The sequence below is a fragment of the Neoarius graeffei genome, chromosome 5 (genome assembly GCF_027579695.1).
Source record: "Neoarius graeffei isolate fNeoGra1 chromosome 5, fNeoGra1.pri, whole genome shotgun sequence".
NCBI lineage: Eukaryota > Metazoa > Chordata > Actinopteri > Siluriformes > Ariidae > Neoarius > Neoarius graeffei.
The window spans coordinates 24,278,613-24,299,249 of NC_083573.1; the positions used below are offsets into that span (position 1 = coordinate 24,278,613).

General features: G+C 41.1%; 1 protein-coding gene across 2 annotated transcripts in view; it reads left to right on the forward strand.

The window, feature by feature from the left end:
* The window catches only part of prpf3 (PRP3 pre-mRNA processing factor 3 homolog (yeast)), a 75,956-nt gene that overhangs the window by 41,939 nt on the left and 13,380 nt on the right, over window positions 1–20,637 (forward strand). For both annotated transcript variants that reach the window (XM_060921429.1, XM_060921428.1), the window contains exons 5-14: window positions 943–1,011; window positions 1,163–1,434; window positions 4,137–4,255; window positions 4,986–5,173; window positions 5,406–5,572; window positions 5,918–6,000; window positions 10,602–10,745; window positions 13,205–13,304; window positions 13,618–13,731; window positions 14,390–14,508. In XM_060921429.1, the coding sequence (XP_060777412.1) occupies window positions 943–1,011; window positions 1,163–1,434; window positions 4,137–4,255; window positions 4,986–5,173; window positions 5,406–5,572; window positions 5,918–6,000; window positions 10,602–10,745; window positions 13,205–13,304; window positions 13,618–13,731; window positions 14,390–14,508 (1,375 nt within the window). The remainder of the gene's footprint in view (window positions 1–942; window positions 1,012–1,162; window positions 1,435–4,136; window positions 4,256–4,985; window positions 5,174–5,405; window positions 5,573–5,917; window positions 6,001–10,601; window positions 10,746–13,204; window positions 13,305–13,617; window positions 13,732–14,389; window positions 14,509–20,637) is intronic.

Below are 20,637 nucleotides of genomic sequence, written 5' to 3' on the forward strand. Positions count from 1 at the left end.
CATGTGCTGTGAGGTTCTATGCACTTTAACTTTTGAACCAACAGGAGCATTTGGATAAGTAAAGCCTATTTTTCTGCATTTTTGTAGTCCTGGTAATCTTTTATATTGGTAAAGTTGTTTATAGGACCATTTCTTAGTGTCTGTTTTTTTAATCAATAGTTTTTCAGTAATAACTTAATATTTAACATATCACTCAATTTTAAACAACCCCCGCGCCTCCCCCATAGTCTCCAAAATTTCTTTGGGAAACACTGGCGTGCGTAACAACGCTAATCAAGCTTAAGCTAGACGACCCGCCTCAAATACCCATCACGGGTAAATGTTATCCCAATTTTAGATGGCCTGTTCCAAACCATCCCGCCCCATGAAAAATTCGTACTTGCATATCTGTCTGTCTGTCTGCCTGCCTGCCTGCCTGCACGCTTTGCGTGCATTATGTCTGCCGCTGGCAGACATTTTACCATTTTGCACCCTGCTGTAAATTATTTGTACCCTGCTATTCTCCCAAACTTTGAAGCCCCTGTATATTGTGAGTGACATTTATGTGGATAGTGTGAACTCTGATACTAACTGACCCTCCTGAAAGAGGTCTTTTTGCAAGAGTAGTCCTTTTTTTTTCCTGCTGATTTGATGCATGGCAGTTCTTCAACCTCAAAATTATACAGCAATCAATAAACAAGGGTGCATTTAAACTTTTCTAGTGTCAGCATTTTAGCTAAAACAAGAAGCAGATTATTTTCCCCGAAGTGCTGGGTGGTTACTGTAAATCCAAATATATATGTACACTGTTAATGCATGATCAACACAAGAGGTTTCTCTTCCTTGTCCATACTTTTGTTCTCAACTGAAATGGTAGTGTAATTGCATTTGTTTTATTTATTTGTTTGTTTATTTATTTATTTTTACTTTTTATTAAAATATTGTGGCCTGATTCTCTTGTAGATAAAGCAAATGATGGAAGCAGCTACTCGCCAGATTGAAGAGAGGAAGAAGCAACTTAGTATCACTCAGGTAATGATTTCAAGGAACTGGGGTGTATTTAAATATCTAAATTCTTGTCAGTTCTCATCTGTCAAAGCTATAGAGAATGTCATGTGAGTTCATGAACCACTTCACTTGCCTACTGTAGAGAATCAAATGTAACTCTAGTTTTAATCTCTAGCCCAGACTGCCCCTGGCTACCCCCCAGCCATCAACACCCGGCATGCGCCCTCTCCTGCCTCCTGCTCCAGGCCCAGCTCAATCCATTGCCCCCTCACAGGCAGCCAGTTTCATGAACGATGCCATTGAGAAGGCGCGCAAAGCTGCTGAGCTCCAAGCCAAAATCCAGTCCACGCTGGCTATGAAGCCAGGCATCCTGGGAGCCATGAACAATGCTGGACCACACAACCTTGTGGCGCTTGCTAATCTGCATGCCATGGGCATTGCACCACCGTGAGTGTAACAGAATCAACACTACCAGAAAAAGAAATTTGGGCGTTGTCTAATTCAATTGTTTTTTTTTTGTTTTTTTTTTTCTAAACATTGTAGAACGATGCTGAAGGCATCAAAACTATGAAATGACACACAGAATTGTGTAGTAAGCAAAAGTGTCAACAAAGCAAATTTTTTTTGTCTTAGATTCTTCAAAGAAGCCACCTTTTGTTTTCATGACAGCTTGGCACACTTAGAATTTTCTCAACCAACTTCATCAGGTAGTCACCTGGAATGGTTTTTCAACAGTGTTGGAGTTCCCCTATAATGTATAATGTAAGCACTTGTTAGCGACTTTTCTGTCACTTTGCATCTAATCCATCCCAAATAGTCTAAATTGGGTTTCGGTCAGGAGATTGTGGAGCCCAGGTCATCTGATGCAACACTGCTTCACTCTCCTTGGTTAAATAGCCTTTACCTAGTCTGGAGGTGTGTTTGGGGTCATTGTCCTGTTGAAAAACACATGATGGTCTCACTAAGTGTAAAACAGATGGGAGGACATGTTGCTGGAGAATGCTGTGGTAGTGATGCTGGATAAGTGTACCTTCAATTTTGAATAAATTGCAGTGTTACCAGCAAAGCACTCCCACACCATCACACCACTTCCTTCATGCTTTATGGTGTGAACCACACATGCAGATACCATCTGTTTCCCTTTTTCTGCATCTTGCAAAGACACAGTGGTTGGAACCAAAAATCTCAAATTTGGACTCTTCAAAGTACAGATTTCCACTGGGGTCTCATTTCCATTCATTGTGTTTCTTGGCCCAAGCAACTCTCTTCTTATAGACTCCTTGCACTGACGTCACATTTACGTTAGCAACTGTTGCTACCCTAGACCTGGGGGACAAGCGAACTTTGTTTACATACTGTTTACATACTGTTCACATACTGAAGCCAAGCAAAGATGTCTGGCGTCTGTTGCTGTTGTCCAAAGAAAACTACAGCTAAAAAAGCTCTACTGCTGGATTACTTGGATAATCTTGGTGAAGGATGGATCTATGCGGAAATTAGACTTTTATTAGTGGCTATGAGCCGTACAAAATTCCTTGAAATTACTTGAGTGACGGTGCAGATTTGTGGCTTAGTGTTGGCGACATGTTGGAATATACCTTCTTTTTTCCACGAAGAGTCCCAACACAGAAGAACAGTTTAAAAAAAAAAAAAAATCAAAAGCAAGAAAACCTTCTTTGTGTAAAGAATTTTTCCTGACATCAGCTTTTGGGGACAGAATGTTGCAAAAGCCAAAGCATTTACTCTCAGGACTCCTACCTCAGCTGTGACCTAGATGGTATTCCCGGCCATCCATGTCTCAACCACCCTAAGGACATCTTGAGCTATTTGCATTCTGTCATTTTATACATTGATACTTATTATTGTTAAAACTATATCTGAACTGTTATTCTTTGTAAAATAACAAAATATCTTGCTCTAGACTTTCAAACAATATTGTAGGATTTTATTTTAATTTTATCTAATAGGGGATGGTACAATAATTACACTAACAGAATTGGCACATTCCAGTTGTAGCTATAGTCATATATAGTAATAATAGTGAGCCACATTCACCGATTGCTTCACAACGGTCATAGGTTCATACATATGGTTTCACCTCTCGATATTTAATTTGGAGAGTTCCTACTTCAAAATCACTATCGCTTTCAGACATTTTACACAACCTCTCACAACCAAAGTCCGTACACTTGTGCTTGGTTCCCAAGTAAACAGAGTTGCTCCCAGTCTGTTTGGCTTAAATGACGTCATGACGACAGTCCCCTGGCGGTGAAAGTGCGCATAAGTGAGATGTAAACAAACCTTCAGAAATTGGGCAAAACAGTATATTTTAACCATTTTATTCAATTTTAGGGTGCAAATTGGACACTAGGAAGATTGAATTCGCTTTTTGGGTCGTTCTTCTAGACAAAGTTGATATTCTACTTTTCACCTCCGACCATTGCCTATGACCTTTTAATATGGATTCCTAAAATTGTTGAAAAGGGATATTTAGTGTTGTATATCAACACTACTTTGACAACACAACTGATGGTCTCCAACGCATTAAGAATGCAAGAAATTCCACTAAATCACTTTTGCGAAGGGACACCTGTTAAGTGAAAGGCATTCCAGCTGACTACCTCATGAAACTGGTTAAGATGATGCCAATAGTGTGCAAAACTGCCATCAAGGTAAATGGGTGGCTACTCTGAAGAATCTAAAATATGAAACATTTTCTTTTTAAACGCTTTTTGTTGAGCACGTGTGTTTTCATAGATTTGATGTCTTCAGTATTGTTCAACAATGTATAACCCCTTTGGACATAATGTGTACAATTGTACACGTGAAGTTCCATAGCATTTTTCCTTGTGTCTGAAGGGGTTATAGTCAAGGTACAAAAAAAATCCTATAAATGGTGTATCCAGACTTTTGACTGGTATTGTACATGTACGCACAAGTGCATGTTAAGACAAAGGTGCTGCAGAGAGCACTTGTTTTAAGGTTTATAATATTTCTACATTAATGTTTACTGTTAACTTTAGTCATACATGCTCCTATATTATTCTAACACTGTTAGCACGTGATCTTTCACTAGTATCCCAATTTCTCTCTCTCTCGCTGTTAATTGTGCTGATGTTATGCAATATGTGTGTTTTGTGCTTTTACAGTAAAGTGGAGGCACGTGAGATCACAAAGCCAACACCGCTTATTCTGGACGAGCTCGGGAGAACCGTTGATGCCAGTGGCAAAGAAGTGGAGCTCACGCACCGCATGCCCACTCTAAAAGGTAACACTAAAATTGATGAAAAGATTAAAGGAATTTGTGGTATGATAACTGGGCAAACTAATAGCCATGATTCTGTTAAAGCTCCAGAAACTCTTGAGGGACTACAAAGGTTGGAACTTTTCTTAAGGAGAGATTCTAGAAGAGGGCTTGTTCTGTGTTCTCTCCCAAACTACAGGAATGACTATATATGGAAGATGTATACAGTATTTCAGGCTGAGATTGGTGGTAGCATTCTGTGTTGCTTTGTAGCATAAATATGATATGGGGATGCACCAGATTTCAACCTTGTTTATGCCACTGCTATAAATCATGCTTTAGTAATGACATTAGTGACACTTAATGACTGCTCATCCTAGCCATATCTAATTTGCAGAAATTTACTTACTAGTTACGCAATAATATGAGGATTTTTGAATGACATTGGTATTAGATATCTATCTATGGTGCATTAACTGGTGTGGGTGCTGTTGCAAAGGTTTGTGCGTATTCTCGTATTCTGAAAATAAGGTTCCTGAAACTAAACTCAACCCTAGTTCTTGTGGAGGAAAATTGCCTGCAGTTCCAGAAGTGCCTTTTGTCACAGCTTTCAGCGTATTGTTATATTTTCAAAATGATGTTTCCAGGAACAGTAAATGCTATTTACAACAGTGGCAGTCAGAATTTTTTTTGTTTTGCAGAATTATTTTATAAATGGACCTGCTTTTATCTTCCTTGCCCTCTTTCTCTTTAGCTAATATCAGAGCAGTGAAACGAGAGCAGTTTAAGCAACAGCTGAAGGAAAAGCCCAGCGATGACCTCGAGTCCACATCTTTCTTCGACCCCCGGATGTCCATGCCTCAGCCACAAAGACAAAGGAGGGGGTTCAAGTTCCACGAAAAGGGGCGTTTTGAGAAAATAGGCCAGCGGATACGCACCAAGGTCAACACAACTTTTGTTGTTCTTTCCCTACTGAAATATATAATGGACATATTATTGATTTGTAGCATTTACAATATGAAACTTGGCTGATGGAGAAAGACATGAAGGAAATTTTTGGAGTCACTGCTGGTTTGTATTTTAGTCAGTATGTTAGGCTGTTAATCCTCCCATTTCAGTGGCTGATTGAAACATGTAATTATTTGTATTTTTCTCTTCTTTTGTTGTCTGTCAGGCCCAACTGGAGAGGTTGCAGATGGAGATTGCGCAGGCGGCCAAAAAGACAGGCATCCAAGCATCGACCAAGCTGGCTCTGATCGCCCCTAAGAAGGAGCTCGGTGAAGGTGATGTGCCTTCCATTGAGTGGTGGGACTCCTTCATCCTGCCCAACAATATAGAAATGTAAGAAGGAAAGCAGCTTAAGAATGAGTACAGTAAAGCTATGTTAATAGTAGAAATGCACCAGTGTCAAATTTGTATCTATACTGAGTGTTTTAGAATGATTAACCAAGGGTGCCAAGCTTAATAAGGGTCACTGTTGCTATGTCTGATATGTCAACTGAAATTTTCAATGACAAGGGTGAAGTATTTACTGAGTGAATCTGTTTAGTTACTACTGTTATTGCTCTGCACATTCTCAGTGTTATGTTCGAATGTGAACGTAGATTTTCTGTACGTATGTGCCACAATAAGTGATAAAGTACCAAGTCTGTTGTTCTGAGATTTTGTCTATTTTGTTGCTCTCAGCTCTGCTCAAACTGTATTTGATAACTTGGACTTCCATGGAATCACCAATCTGGTGGAACATCCTGCCCAAATGGCTCCTCCAGGTATGAAGGATTTCTTTTGAGTGTAGGCCACAGTTTTCCAGAACTTGTTGCTTAAACATGATTTGATTCTTCATTCCAATCATGAATCATTTTGTCTTAGTACTCGTCTCTTCAGGGAGCATTGTCACCAAGGAACCTTGGCAATAAGAGGTGTAGGCTGGGTGAAAATAAACTTTATATATATATACGCACGTGTGTGTGTGTGTGTGTGTGTATGTATATATATCTCCATCCATCTTCTACCACTGATCCGGGTCGCGGGGGTAGCAGCTTAAGCAGAGCAGCCCTGACTTCCCTCTCCCTGACCAGCTCTTTCAGGGGAATACTGAGGCATTCCCAGGCCAGCCGAGAGATGTAATCTCTCCAGTGTGTCCTGGGTCTGCCCCGGGGTCTCCTCCCGGTGGGGCATGCCCAGAAAACCTCCCTTGGGAGGTGTCCAGGGGGCATCCCAACAAGGTGCCCGAACTACCTCTGCTGACTCCTTTCGATGTGGAAGAGCAGCAGTTCTACTCAGTCTCTCCCGAATGACCAAGCTTCTCACCCTGTATCTAATGGCCCTTTTCCACTACCCTTTTTCAGCTCACTTCAGCCCGACACGGCTCGCGTTTCGACTATCTCAAAACAGCATGACTCAGCTCGCTTCAGCCCTGCTTAGCCCCCAAAACTTGCACGGTTTTGGAGTGGAGCTGAAGCGAGCCAAACCGAGCTGAGTGAGGCTGGGGGCGTGAGCAGACACTCCCTTGTGCACTGATTGGTGAGGAGGAGTGTCCTCACATGCCCACACGCCCTGCGAGCACGCTGGGATCTGTCAACACCGTAAACCCGGAAGAAGAAGAATTACGAATTACAAGAATTTCTGAAGCCTTATGCGCCTCGCCTCATCTATACGCTCTTGCCAGTATCTGTTGGCGTTGTCGGTGACAACAAGCCACAGCACCAAGACCAGCAACACTAACGACTCCATGTCCTCCATGTTTGTTTACTCTCCGGGTTGTGAGACTACCGCTTAAAAGATCACTGATGTCACTGTTTGCGCCGCTCAACGACATCACGTGACGTCCACCCACTTTCGCTAACTCCACCCAATGTGTCCACCCAATGTGTCCACCCACTTCCAGCCAGCACGGTTCAGCGCGGTGGTAGTCGAAATGCAACTCCAATAGCCCCGTTCAGCTCGACTCAGCACGGCTCAGCCCGACTCAGCCACGTTTGTAGTGGAAAAGCGGCATAAGGGAGAGCCCAGCCACCTTGCGGAGAAAACTCATTTCTACCACTTGTGTCTGCGATCTCATTCTGGTGCATGCCATAAATAACAATCTTGTAATTTAAGATTTATTGCAAAAGTCAACAAAACATGAAAAGAGAAATAATATCTGAAGTACCTTTGTCCCAGTTAGAACAAACCTGCTCTTCTCCACGTCAGTCGTACTCATTTTGTGGTCACTAAAATAGCTAGCTAATGCACTTTATTTAATATCAACTAAAGAATGAGGCTTTTAGCCATGAAATGCATGAACACACACACTCACACAAACATGGCCACTAGGGAAACAAGCAGAGCTAAAGTAAATATGATTGGGTCTAATGCTTATTAGGTTACTCATTTTGGTATCTATATTGACGAGTACCAAAAACATGGATTCGTACTTTTATTAAAGCGAGATGGCCTTTCGATTTTATAAAATCGTTGAAATTTAGTTCCCTCTAAAATTTGGTTATTGTGATATGTTTTTATTTCTGTAATATCTAAAAAAAAAAAACCCAAAACAAACGGGCCATTTTGTGGCTGGGAAGTTATTTAATTTGAGGGGATTTCCTAGCAAATAATGTGCATAAAATCACTTGCTTCACACAGTCAAGCAGACAGAGGAAGTCCCTGTGCAGGTTTACCACCTTCTTCTTTTGGGTTTTATACCAGCTGGCATCCAGTGTTGCATTACTGCCATCTACAGGTTTACCTTGACTGTGCACTGACCCGTTAAATCATTTTGTTGCTAAACGAACAGCTGATCAGACCAAGGTGCTTGCTGACCACCAATATTTATTATTTTATTATTTCCGAAGGCGTGAAGCGAAACTAGGGGGGTCTGGGGGCATGCCCCCCCGGAAAGTTTTTTGAAAATAGATGCTCTCAGGTGCATTTTCAGGGTCTCTGAGAGGTTTTAGATGCATGATTATAAAAGAGATTTTACCAGTATTTCAATTATTTCTGACCTAAATAGTATTAATGTATACATATTTGAAATTTCACCTTAAAGTTCAACATGCAAGTTAAGCTGTTTTGTTATAGATTACTTAGGTATATGATAGTTTGAAAATCTATGGGGATACCTTAATTATCTATGATCAAGTAGTGTTGTAACAAAAATGTGCATGAAAATATGAACAGTGGTTTGCTCCATCTTATGCAATCCAATGAAGAGAATTGATCATCATGACCTCCTGTTGATCACAAAGGTATCTGAACCTAAGAACTGCCACCTTAAAATAAGTTGTTGTATTACTATAACTGTAATGATTTAGAATGTTTCTGATGCAATTACCATAATATATGTATAACTAAGATGCACTGAAAAGAAAAGTAAGGCAACTGCATGTTATAAAGTTTAAATTTTGGCACTTTATTAAATGGACTAGATTAAGATTAAAACATATATATATATATATATATATATATATATATATATATATATATATATATATATATAAGGGGGCGGCACGGTGGTGTAGTGGTTAGCGCTGTCGCCTCACAGCAAGAAGGTCCGGGTTCGAGCCCTGTGGCCGGCGAGGGCCTTTCTGTGCGGAGTTTGCATGTTCTCCCCGTGTCTGTGTGGGTTTCCTCCGGGTGCTCCGGTTTCCCCCACAGTCCAAAGACATGCAGGTTAGGTTAACTGGTGACTCTAAATTGACCGTAGGTGTGAATGTGAGTGTGAATGGTTGTCTGTGTCTATGTGTCAGCCCTGCGATGACCTGGTGACTTGTCCAGGGTGTACCCCGCCTTTTGCCCGTAGTCAGCTGGGATAGGCTTCAGCTTGCCTGCGACCCTGTAGAACAAGATAAAGCGGCTAGAGATAATGAGATGAGATATATTTAAAGGAAAAGAAAACTTAATTCATACATTTAAGTTTGTAGAAAGATTACTGAGAAACACATTCATGAAGAGAATTTAAGAAGTGTCAAATGTAGCACAATTTCGAATAATGATGATGAGCATATTTGGCAGTGTGATGTCACTGTGACCCTTTAATAAAAGAATAATCCAGAGCCGCCTTTTGTTAAATGGATCCCAGTGACCTCAGACTGCCAAAAATGTTTATGATTATTATTTGAAATTATGCTATATTTGACACATTTGGACAACTTCACTTCGTGAGAGTGTTTAAGTACATAATGTTTCTGCAAACCCAAACTAATGAATTGAGTTTTCTACTCCTTTAAAGCAGATTGATTCTCCTTGGCTTTTGCTTGGCCCAATGTTGGGCAACCCTCTCAGTCCATCTCGCTGTCATCCATACTGATGTGGATCAAATTGTCCAGCGGGTCTTCTCCTAGCTTATTCCTTGCTGGAGTCTTTATTCTCTTTATGCAGGAGAAGCCCCGTTCACAATCTAAACAGAATAGTCTATCAAATAAATCAGTCGGCTTTGTCCATCTGGTGGGGGACAACATCGGCAGCCAATGAGATCGCGTATAATGAATCGGAAAATTCCGGGATGTCTGATGTTTTCTTTCGATATTTTTATTGGACGGTTTGAACACGTGATCTTGACACAGCCAACAGATTACAGTTTGTTTACATTATACCATGCGGACATATTACTTTGACAGAATCAACACAAACATTGGAAAAAAAGACTGCTAGTTTAACACAAATATCAATCAATATCAAATATCAATCAATGGATCTGTTATTTGCTCTCCTACGTGTCTAGTTACTTGTGGGTAGGAAATTTAACGTATCGGTATAAATCACAGCGTATCGGATTTTAACTAAAGCGACTAAGCGTATCTGCAGGCAGAGCAAGCGTATCAGGCCCGATACACTAAAACGCTTTGGGGAAAACCATGATATAGGAAATGCACATCAATTGTTATTCAGCTGCATTTGATTTATGTAATTATTTGTCCCCGTCCCCCCTTGGAGGGGTATATAGGAATCACCCTGTCCATCTGTCCATGTGTCTTGTAAGCGCAACTCCTAAACGGGTTGATTGGCTTTTGATGAAACTTTGCACAGTTGCAGTATACCATCTGAAGATAGGAAGGAAAATATGAAGGAAAATAGTCCCAGTCCGATGTTTCAGAGGGGAGAGATAATTCAACTCATTCTTTTACAACTCATTCTTTTATATGATGACAGGCTCGTAAGCATGGGGGGCATTCTATAGTGAGTTTATTCACAGTTCTAGTTTTAGAAAGTTCTGTGTTTCATCGATCTCTTGTCCAGTGAAGAAAATTCTGCAGATGCAGTTTGATGATCCTAATAACGAGTGCTCTCACCCTGTAAAAGCAGTTAGTGAAAAATGCCTGGTTCCAGTATGTGGTGCTCAAATACTTTGCCATATTTTACCAGCTAATTCTTCTTTCTTTGTCTATTTCAGTGGACACGGACAGACCGGTGACTCTAGGTGTGTATTTGACGAAGAAGGAACAGAAGAAGCTAAGGCGGCAGACACGGCGTGAGGCACAGAAGGAAGTGCAGGAGAAGGTCCGACTCGGCCTCATGCCCCCGCCAGAACCCAAAGGTAAAGCAGCAATACCCAACAACCTGGATGCTGCTATAATCATCCTTTACAAGTTATTGAATAATACATTTCTGCATGCTATAGCTTACACAAAGCCTTTTTTTTTTTTTCCACATTGGTGACCCGTCATGATGGACAAAAACCTTTTCAGAAAAAGCATCCCAGTGTTTTTGACAGGTCTAAAATATACTTGTTTTTAGGGATGGGTCATGATTTTCAAATATTCATCATCAAATAGTTTATGCGATCTTTGAAGAATGTTTGAATTGTTCCCAGTGAATATTGAATAGTATTTTTGCTTGAAATGCCTATCCCAACTTGTGGTGGTAGCCGGTGAAAAGGGCCGACATTACCTGGTGGCACAAAAATGTTCTACATGTGATTTTGGATTTCCACACTGGAATTCCACTAGTGTTGCTATGGTTTCAGAAAAACAGGCGCTCTCCTTTTCATTTGTTTTACTTTTTTGATTTACAAAGAAGGAAAAGAAATACATTTTGCTTTTAATTTTGTATATGCAACTTCTAATGAGGCGGCACGGTGGTGTAGTGGTTAGCACTGTCGCCTCACAGCAAGAAGGTCCTGGGTTCGAGCCCCGGGGCTGGCGAGGGCCTTTCTGTGTGGAGTTTGCATGTTCTCCCCGTGTCCGCGTGGGTTTCCTCCGGGTGCTCCGGTTTCCCCCACAGTCCAAAGACATGCAGGTTAGGTTAACTGGTGACTCCAAATTAACTGTAGGTGTGAATGTGAGTGTGAATGGTTGTCTGTGTCTATGTGTCAGCCCTGTGATGACCTGGCGACTTGTCCAGGGTGTACCCCGCCTTTCGCCCGTAGTCAGCTGGGATAGACTCTAGCTTGCCTGCGACCCTGTAGAAGGATAAAGCAGCTAGAGATAATGAGATGAGATGAGAACTTCTAATGATAAACAAAAATTGTGTATTAATTTGTTATTTACACCATGACCAAATGTACACAGACTGTTAATGTCCATTTAGCAGTCATTTAAATAGGCTAGAGGGGGGAAAAAAAAGCACCATCTCAAAGCTGAATTCACTGGCTGGACTCGAGTGCTCCTTGTTGTCATGGTGACATTGACAATCACATGTAAGGTGCATATTGATTAAGATTGTCCAGAGCTCTCCATTCATGTGATGGGCTATTTGACCAATCATTCCAGTACAGCATACTTCCTTTTAACAATACAGTACAACATGTCCATTATTATTTATCCAGCACACTCAGAAAATTGCTTGTTCATATTCATTTGCTAAAATGGGTTGACAAATATACTTTGTCATATACTGTGTAGCCATAAAGCCCACATTGTTTTCCGGGCTGGTGCAGCTAGCAGTTCAATGGCCATAACCTGCCGTAAGTTACGTTTCCATGCTGGATGGGGCCAGAGCATTGGACATCGCCTTCGCCGATTTTAAACACCTTTACAAAGTTACTCTTAATAACCTTAGACTGATGAAGGCGTATATCATTAGCAAGTCATCACCCGTTTGCTCTGCTATGAGGCTCTAATGCCAGAGTTGGGGGGATTGCTAATTCCATTTAAGGCATCCAGACTATCCACTGCAGAAACTACACTGCTCTCACTTTCACTAACTCTTTCTGGATGCACACCTCTAACATTGCAATCTTCTCCATCAGAGAGCTAACCAACCTACACGTCATAAATAAAGCTATTACTAATGACGGAGGAAGAATGACTAAATGTCTTGCACTCAGCTCACTGAATAAGCTGAATGTTTGTCATGAAGAATTTATGTACTTTAGTCAAAGATTTGTTGATATTAAGGCACGTCCAGTGTGTTAGTTGCAGTGCAGCATTGTGATTAGACGATTGCAGCAGTGTCTTGTGATTCTGTACTTGCTCTTTATCTAGATTTGTTGTAATCCACAGAGATTAAAGGTGGGTCAGTGATTTTTAACTAGAACATGTACCTTACAGTTGTATGTGATTTTTTTTTTTTTTTTTTTTTTTTTTTTTCATATCCTGTGTTGAATTGTCAAGTATTGTGATAGGATTTTTTTTGGTCATATCCCAACCTTTCGTGTGCATGAATTTTGTCACTTTCAAAGCTGCATGAAGAATTTATGTACTTTAGTCAAAGATTTGTTGATATTAAGGCACGTCCAGTGTGGCTGGCATCTGCTTGCTGTATTTGGAGGTGAGGCGTACTTCAAGAAAATAAAAATGTGGCATAAGGGAAAGTGGAAAAATGCAACACAAAAAATTATAGTAGAAAAATTATTGATGGGGGAGAAGAGCTAAAAAGGTTGTTTAAACACTGCCACAGGTAAGAGCCTGGCAAACAATTTGAAAACGGGCAGTATGTCGCAGGAAGCCACTGTACCATCTGAAGTGTGTGGGTTTTTTTTTTTTTTTAATTCTCCCCCCCCCAAAAAAAAAAAAAACCCTGTAGCCTATCATCAGTGTGTGTGTGTTTTGGCAGTGCGGATCTCTAATCTAATGCGTGTGCTGGGTACGGAAGCGGTGCAGGATCCCACAAAAGTGGAAGCCCACGTCCGAGCGCAGATGGCCAAGCGACAAAAGTGAGTGCTCCTGTGCACACCACTCCTGGTTTTAAATCCAACAGCGCACTGTTGTGTAATGATTTTTTGTTAAGGGTGTATTTAGAGATGGGTGTTTTGTAGACCTAACAGAGGACTTAAGAGTTGATAATGCAGCACTGATCTATGACAATTAACAGGACAAACACTCAACTAGAGCATATAAGACAAGGTACTAAAGTGCAGTTTCAGATGCAGTTCAGTTTATATGGAAAATGGTTATTAGAATGAAATTTAAAATTGCCTTATTATTTGAAAAATGATTATTTTTTTCTGTGTGTGTCTGTCTCTGCAGAGCCCATGAGGAGGCAAATGCAGCACGCAAACTGACAGCAGAGCAAAGGAAAGAGAAGAAGGTGAAGAAGCTCAAAGAAGATCTGAGTCAAGGTGTTCACATCGCTGTCTACAGGTAGCACCTTTATAAACATGGAGTTATTTGTACTATAAGTTAGTTGCAGTGCAGCATTGTGATTAGACGATTGCAGCAGTGTCTTGTGATTCTGTACTTGCTCTTTATCTAGATTTGTTGTAATCCACAGAGATTAAAGGTGGGTCAGTGATTTTTAACTAGAGCATGTACCTTACAGTTGTATGTGATTTTTCATATCCTGTGTTGTTGAATTGTCAAGTATTGTGATAGGATTTTTTTGGTCATATCCCAACCTTTCGTGTGCATGAATTTTGTCACTTTCAAAGCTGCTTCAGCTACATTCTGCTAAAATCAGTGACTATGTTTTTACTATACTGAAGTCACACTTGCTGTTGGTGGCAAGATAAGAAACCTCTGAAGATCAGGTTGTTAAAAAAACAACTTTTGCAAATGTGGTTGAAATGTATCAGATTTATAGCAGAGTTTGTGCTGATAAATAATGTATGCATTGGAGGTTTAAGTTGTTTTTAGGCATTAAACATGAGAAAAGTGAATGTTTAGCTAATTAAAAGAAATCTACAACCTTTACAAGATTAAATCGCAGTGCGAAGCTTTTGACTTGTGAATGAAGCATGATGGTGCCCCAAATCTGCGGTCTTGAGGGCTAGAAAGAATGTGACCTGGTGTTTCTTCTCAGGATCCGAAACCTACACAACCCAGCCAAGAAATTCAAAGTGGAAGCCAACGCAAATCAACTGTATCTCACTGGCACTGTGGTACTGCACAAAGATGTCAACATCGTGGTGGTGGAAGGAGGTAAGACAGTCCAGACACCTGCCTCTGCCACTGTCCTCACAGCACTGCTGCAGAGCTGGACGGTTAAATGTTAATTTGATATTCACTGATAGGAGCTCCTATATACTTGCACTAGCTGTTACATGTAAGAAATAATACCCTTAGGAGTGTTCTTTTCTTGAAAAATAATCAACAGTCAGGGTGGGAAAGTTACTGGTGTGATGTGGCCTTACATGCTCAGTCACTGTTACCACCCTGATGCTAATTGTTTTGTAATAACATACCCAGAGCAGAGTTGGAAATTAGCACCCGCTGCCTGCCAAATACGGGTGATTCTACTCAACCTACCAGCCACAGTGGCGTGTAAATAAAAGTAGCATGTGCAAAAAAATAATGAAATTGTAACAACTATTTGTGACATTCCACAATACAGATTAAATTAAGAGTCTGCTTGTTCCAAGAAGACTCCTATTCAATGTGGCTACTTCAGTATAGAATGCTAAGTAGCGCTGACTTGCGCATAAAGCGCTGACTAGTGCTAACGAGCATAGAACGCTCACTATCAATTGACTGTTAAAGAGAATTACCTCAGATCAAGCAGCCTAGGCTAGCGTTGCAGCAAACAAACAAAAATGTTACATTGTAGGGGTTAAGAGTTCTGCAGAGAAAACCTCCCAGGAGGTGCAGGCCAAAGAAGCAAAGGGGTCAATCCATGTGAAATCACCAGAGGCCTCGCCACTGACCATCTCAGATTTGTTTCATACTTTCTGGAAATATTGTCACCCAATAAATAGTGTACAAAATTTTAGGCTTGTACCTTCATTAGTTTCTGAGATATAGGGGCATAAAGAAAGGGGGCATGGCCCCAATTTCACCGTTAAACCGCGTGCTACAGAAAACAGACCTAACTTCCATAAGTCATTACTTTTAAACTATTCATGCAAGATGCATGCAATTTTCAAGGATTGTTCTTCAGTGCCAGATGCCTTTAAATACTAAAATTCACAGTTCAATATTGGACAAGTTATGGCTTGATAAATCATTAAATGTGCTTTGGAGCAACTTTAACCCCCCATATCTCCACATTAAAGCACACCAGATCTTTCAAATTTTCTTATTTATTACTCATGTTATAGTACTCTTTAGGCAACTAGGTATGTGTTCAAAAGAAATCAAACTTTCTGATTTATTAGGCTTTAAAAATTAAAAAAAAAAGTTGCGCCTATAATTAAAATGCATATTACAAATGTATGACAAGGTCTACCATAAAAACAATTATACCACTGGAAAGAGCTTGTTTTGATTAGTAAATGCACAAAATATGAAGTTGGTACCCTAAACCAAACTATAAATATTAAGGTATCAAGTACGGCATGTTTTACGATAGACGGAAATGCTGTTTTAAAGCATATAATCTACTAACAGACAAACTAGCAAAACATCATTTCATTGCCAAACACCAGAGTGGATATTTGAAGAATTTGAAGGAAAATCTGTCAGCGGATGAATGTATTATGCTTTTGGATTTTGCCGAAAACTATTCAATCTGTGTACAGGATTCTGCCCAGGGATACCACTGGGACAACAGCCAATGCACTCTTCATCCATTTGCAGTGTACATTAGAGCAAAGAATGAAGATGGTACAAAAGTAACGAAATGCATCTCTATCTGCATAATAAGTGACTGCCTTAAGCATGATACAGTGGCCGTGCATGCATTCTTAAAAGGTTTTACCATATGTATGCCATTTACATCCCCAGCTGAAAAAGGTCATTTACTTCAATGAAGGATCAGCAGCCCAATACAAAAACTATAAAAAATAAAAATAAAAATTCACAAATCTAATAAAGCATGCAGACGATTTTGGACTTTTGACAGAATGGCATTTCTTTGCCACTTCTCATGGTAAATCACCCTGTGATGGCATTGAAGGCACTGGAAAGCGGTCAGCAGATCGAACTAGCTTACAGGCAGTCACAAGTGATTTTTTTTTTTTTTCTCTCTCTGTGCTTCCACGGAAGGCGGTCGCATTTCTGCTCTCCCTCTCCCTCCTTTTTTTCCCTGCTTGTGCCTGTGTCTTGTCTCGTCTGCTGTACTTTTTGAAGAGACTCTTCCTGCATTATTTTCTAAACTAAAAGCATGGAATTGATAAACTGGTCTCCTAACGAAATTGACAGTTTTCTCGACAAGAAGTTTGGGTTTTGGGGAACCCGTTTGTCCTGCCGGAACGTTTGCGGCTGGTTACACGATGGACGTGGCGGGTCGTGTGCCTGGCAATTCTTTCTGTGGAGGACATTGAAGATATCTACCTATTCGGAACCATGATTACAGGACTTTTGCTGATTGGATTAGGCATTGCTCTGGTATATTGAGGAAATCAGACAACGGTGACAGCTGTTAAAAGCCCCACAAAGCTGCCCGATATGATTGGAGTGGTGGGCAAAGCTGTTGGCACCTGGACTGTGGACATCCAGAACTTTAACCACAAAATGGTTGTTATCTCGGAGCAGCTTTCAGCTTTGCAAAGAATACGTTTTTCGGGGATCAATTTGAATAGAATGGACAGATATGGACGAGTGGTGAGGACGTGCAAAGACTGCGTCTGGAAAGACCAAACAATATTATCTTATCAACATTCGGCGCCCCGAGACAGCTCCGGCCTCGGTTTAGGCCGTTGCTGAGAAAACATTTCCCCCTGAAGGTCAATGCCGGGAGACTCTCTCATTCCTCGCATTCCTCTCTAACTCTCCGCGGTCGCCATTTTTACCCCCAGTGTGACAAGCGGGTGCGTGACCAGCGCCTTCACGGCTGCAGGAGCGGACGGCTGCTTGCTTTCGCTGGATTACCTCCTCCCCACCCCCCACCCCCTTAAAGTGTACCTGTGTTGTAGTTGTGCTTATGCAAAGGTTTTTTTAAATGTTCCCACACTGTACTCTTGACAGGAGCATAGTGGGGGGGTGTTTTTTTTTTTTTTTCCTTATCTCTCCTCATGTTGTTTCCTTTTTATCTTTATGCCTGTCTTCCTGTCCTGTTTACCCTATGTCAATTGTATGTTGTATATGTACGGACAGGTTGACGGCTAATTTCGCTGGTACATGTGACTAGTGACAATAAAGGGCATCATCATCATCAAGTGATCACATACCAACCCCATCTGATCTGTTTTTGTGGGCAGAAAAACATATCAAGAACATCCATTTCATCTGGGTTGGTACAGGGGAAGTTATGGAGCGTGGAAAAGCATTGAAGACAAGATTTTCAAGGTCAGCTACTATTCCTGGAACAGGAGACAACCACTCATTCGTTCCAGTCATTTCCAACCAGCTGCAGGTCAGCAGGGTGTCAGGTGGTCATAGCTTCATTGTGGACATGAGTGGGAATCGGCCACAAGTAATGCATAAAACCCCTGTTAAATCAGCAGTCTCTCTGGCAGATACAATTCCTGGTAAATATGTTGTATATTTGTATTACAGACAGTGGTGGATAGGCAACATTTGTGCATTATCAGAGGAGGAACAAGATGTACAAGTAACATTTATGCATCCTCATGGTCCCTCTCAGACTTGCAGCTGGCCCAGGAGAGAGGATAACTGTTGGGTCCCTCTGGTGCATGTCATGAAAATCATTGATGCCCCGCTTGCATCAACTGGCAGGCAGTATAAACTTCCGTCTGATGTGGAAAAGCAAATCAATACACTGTTTAAAGTGCACCTGACAGCAAAATTATGTTCTAAAATAGGTTTCTGTAATAAAACTACAAACACCACTGATCACTTTCATGATGGAACTAACCACCAACAGAACGAAACTTTGTGCGCAGCTGCATCTATCTGGCCAAGCACCAAGCCGCTGTCAGTGGCCGCCATATTTGCCATGACGTCACATGCAGAACGACTGCTTGGCCTTCTATGCAGCTATGGCCGACGAAACAGAGCGATTTTCTGATCAGTCTTCAGAAACTGAGGCCCTTTTTGAGGTTGACACTGGACATGTCGGATTACATGCAGACGAAGCAGTGGATGGCATTTTTCCTTATCGTTTTGAGCCGTATCTGGACAATTTGCCTGCAGAAGGCGAGCTTTCCGACTCGGACACAGACAACGACGACGGGACCAATGCAGAGGACGTCGTGATCCCAGCTGACATCAGGAGGCTCCAAAGCACTGAATGGTAAGATTATAATAATAGATCTAGTCCTCGGGGGGGGCATGAAGGATGAGGGAGGAAAGCGCGGGGGGGGAGGAGAAAGGCGATTAGGCAGGGAATGACCCCTTGCCCGGTCTACGCCACCCCACACACACATATATATATAAAAATACACACACACACTGGGTCTTGACGTGGACTGGTGCATAAATCCAGGCCTCTCCCCTCTTACTGTAACCAAGCATCTAAAAACTTACCTAGGATATAGATGTACTGTGTCGTACAGAGTTTATGACTGAGTGATTGAACATTTATTATAATAATACATTTGTAACACAAGTAGCAAGTCAGTATTATTCTGTATTATTCTGCAAAAATTTCCTGGTTGCCATTGACAGTGGGATTGGTGAGGTACACATCCTGGCTGCCGCCTGAGCAGGATTTGTTTACCTTACACATCCTGCCATCAATAGCAACGTGATAATGATTAGGTCATTTCACTTGTTTGTGTTAATCACTTCCTGTTAAACAGAGTAAGTATGTTGAATTCTCTCAAGAGACAATACTGTGAAATATCCATGCAAGTAGTAAGATTGCCCATATCTTATACGACAACATCTTATTTGTATGCATTGGATTGGTTTTCACTGATATAATTACCAAAAATCGCCTTAGGTTTGCATACAAACCCTTCGATTCACGTCAAATTTGAAAATTCAGTGATTTTGCAAACTATTGTGCCATGAATATTCATAATACAAAATGTTATTTTTCATTGAAAAATAGGCCGTATCTTAGGTGGCAAATGATAACAGGATAAAATACTTGTATCATATAAAAACGACAATCATTGACAATATTACTGCACTGATTTCCTTTTAAAAAAAAATATGCTCTCTTGAAAGTTCATGGTCTTTTAGATTTGGGCCATTTTCTCACATTTTTATTTGATAAGAATAAAAACTTCTATGAAGTGATGAAATTCAATTGCATGTTAGGCCTATAAGGTCCAGCCAACACGGTATTGCAGCGGAACTGTGGCAGAACTTTGAATCATGAACAAATTCACCTATTGCTATTATTTAGTAGTAAATATCTCATTACAAGGTGGAGATCTACACCGAAAAATCATCAATCAACAGCTAATCAAAATGCAGCAGCAAGAGTCCTTACTAGAACTAGAAAATATGACCACATCACGCCTGTCGTATCCACACTGCATTGGCTCCCAATCAAATTTCGTATTGATTATAAAATACTACTATTGACCTTTAAAGCACTAAATGGTCTCGCACCACAGTACCTGAGTGAACTTCTGCTCCTCTATGACCCGCCACGCCTACTTAGATCAAAAGGTGCAGGCTATCTGCTGGTACCTCGTATAGTGAAGGCTACATCAGGGGGCAGAGCCTTTTCTTACAAAGCCCCACAGTTATGGAACAGCCTTCCAAGTAATGTTCGGGAATCAGACACAGTCTCAGCATTTAAGTCTAGGCTGAAAACATATCTGTTGAGTCAAGCCTTTTGTTAATGGTGTTTATGAGGTAAAGGTGTAGATCTAGAGGGTCCTCAGACAGTGTTTTGGTAAACTGGGATGTATGGATGCTGTCAGTCCCCACTCGCTTGCTCACTCGAGTTTGTTGACGGTGTAGTGGCTGGCTGCTTTATGTCCCGGGGCTCCCTCATGCCTGTGTTACCTTCTGGCTCTCTCCTTTTAGTTATGCTGTCATAGTTAGTTGCCGGAGTCCCTGCTTGTACTCTGTGCAATATGTATACTGCTCCTACTTATTCAGGTGACATTGGGCATACCTAACCACCTGTGTTTTCTTTCCCTCCCCCCCACCCCAAATCTGTCCCTCTGAGTTACATGGAGTCAACAGGAAATCTTTTGGTGGAGAGGGTGGAGACCTCGACTGGCTATCGTAGCCTGCAGGGAATCGGCCGTCAGACATTCTGTCGCATGTCCCAGACCCGGTGAAATGTAACTGAATTGTCTTGGCCAG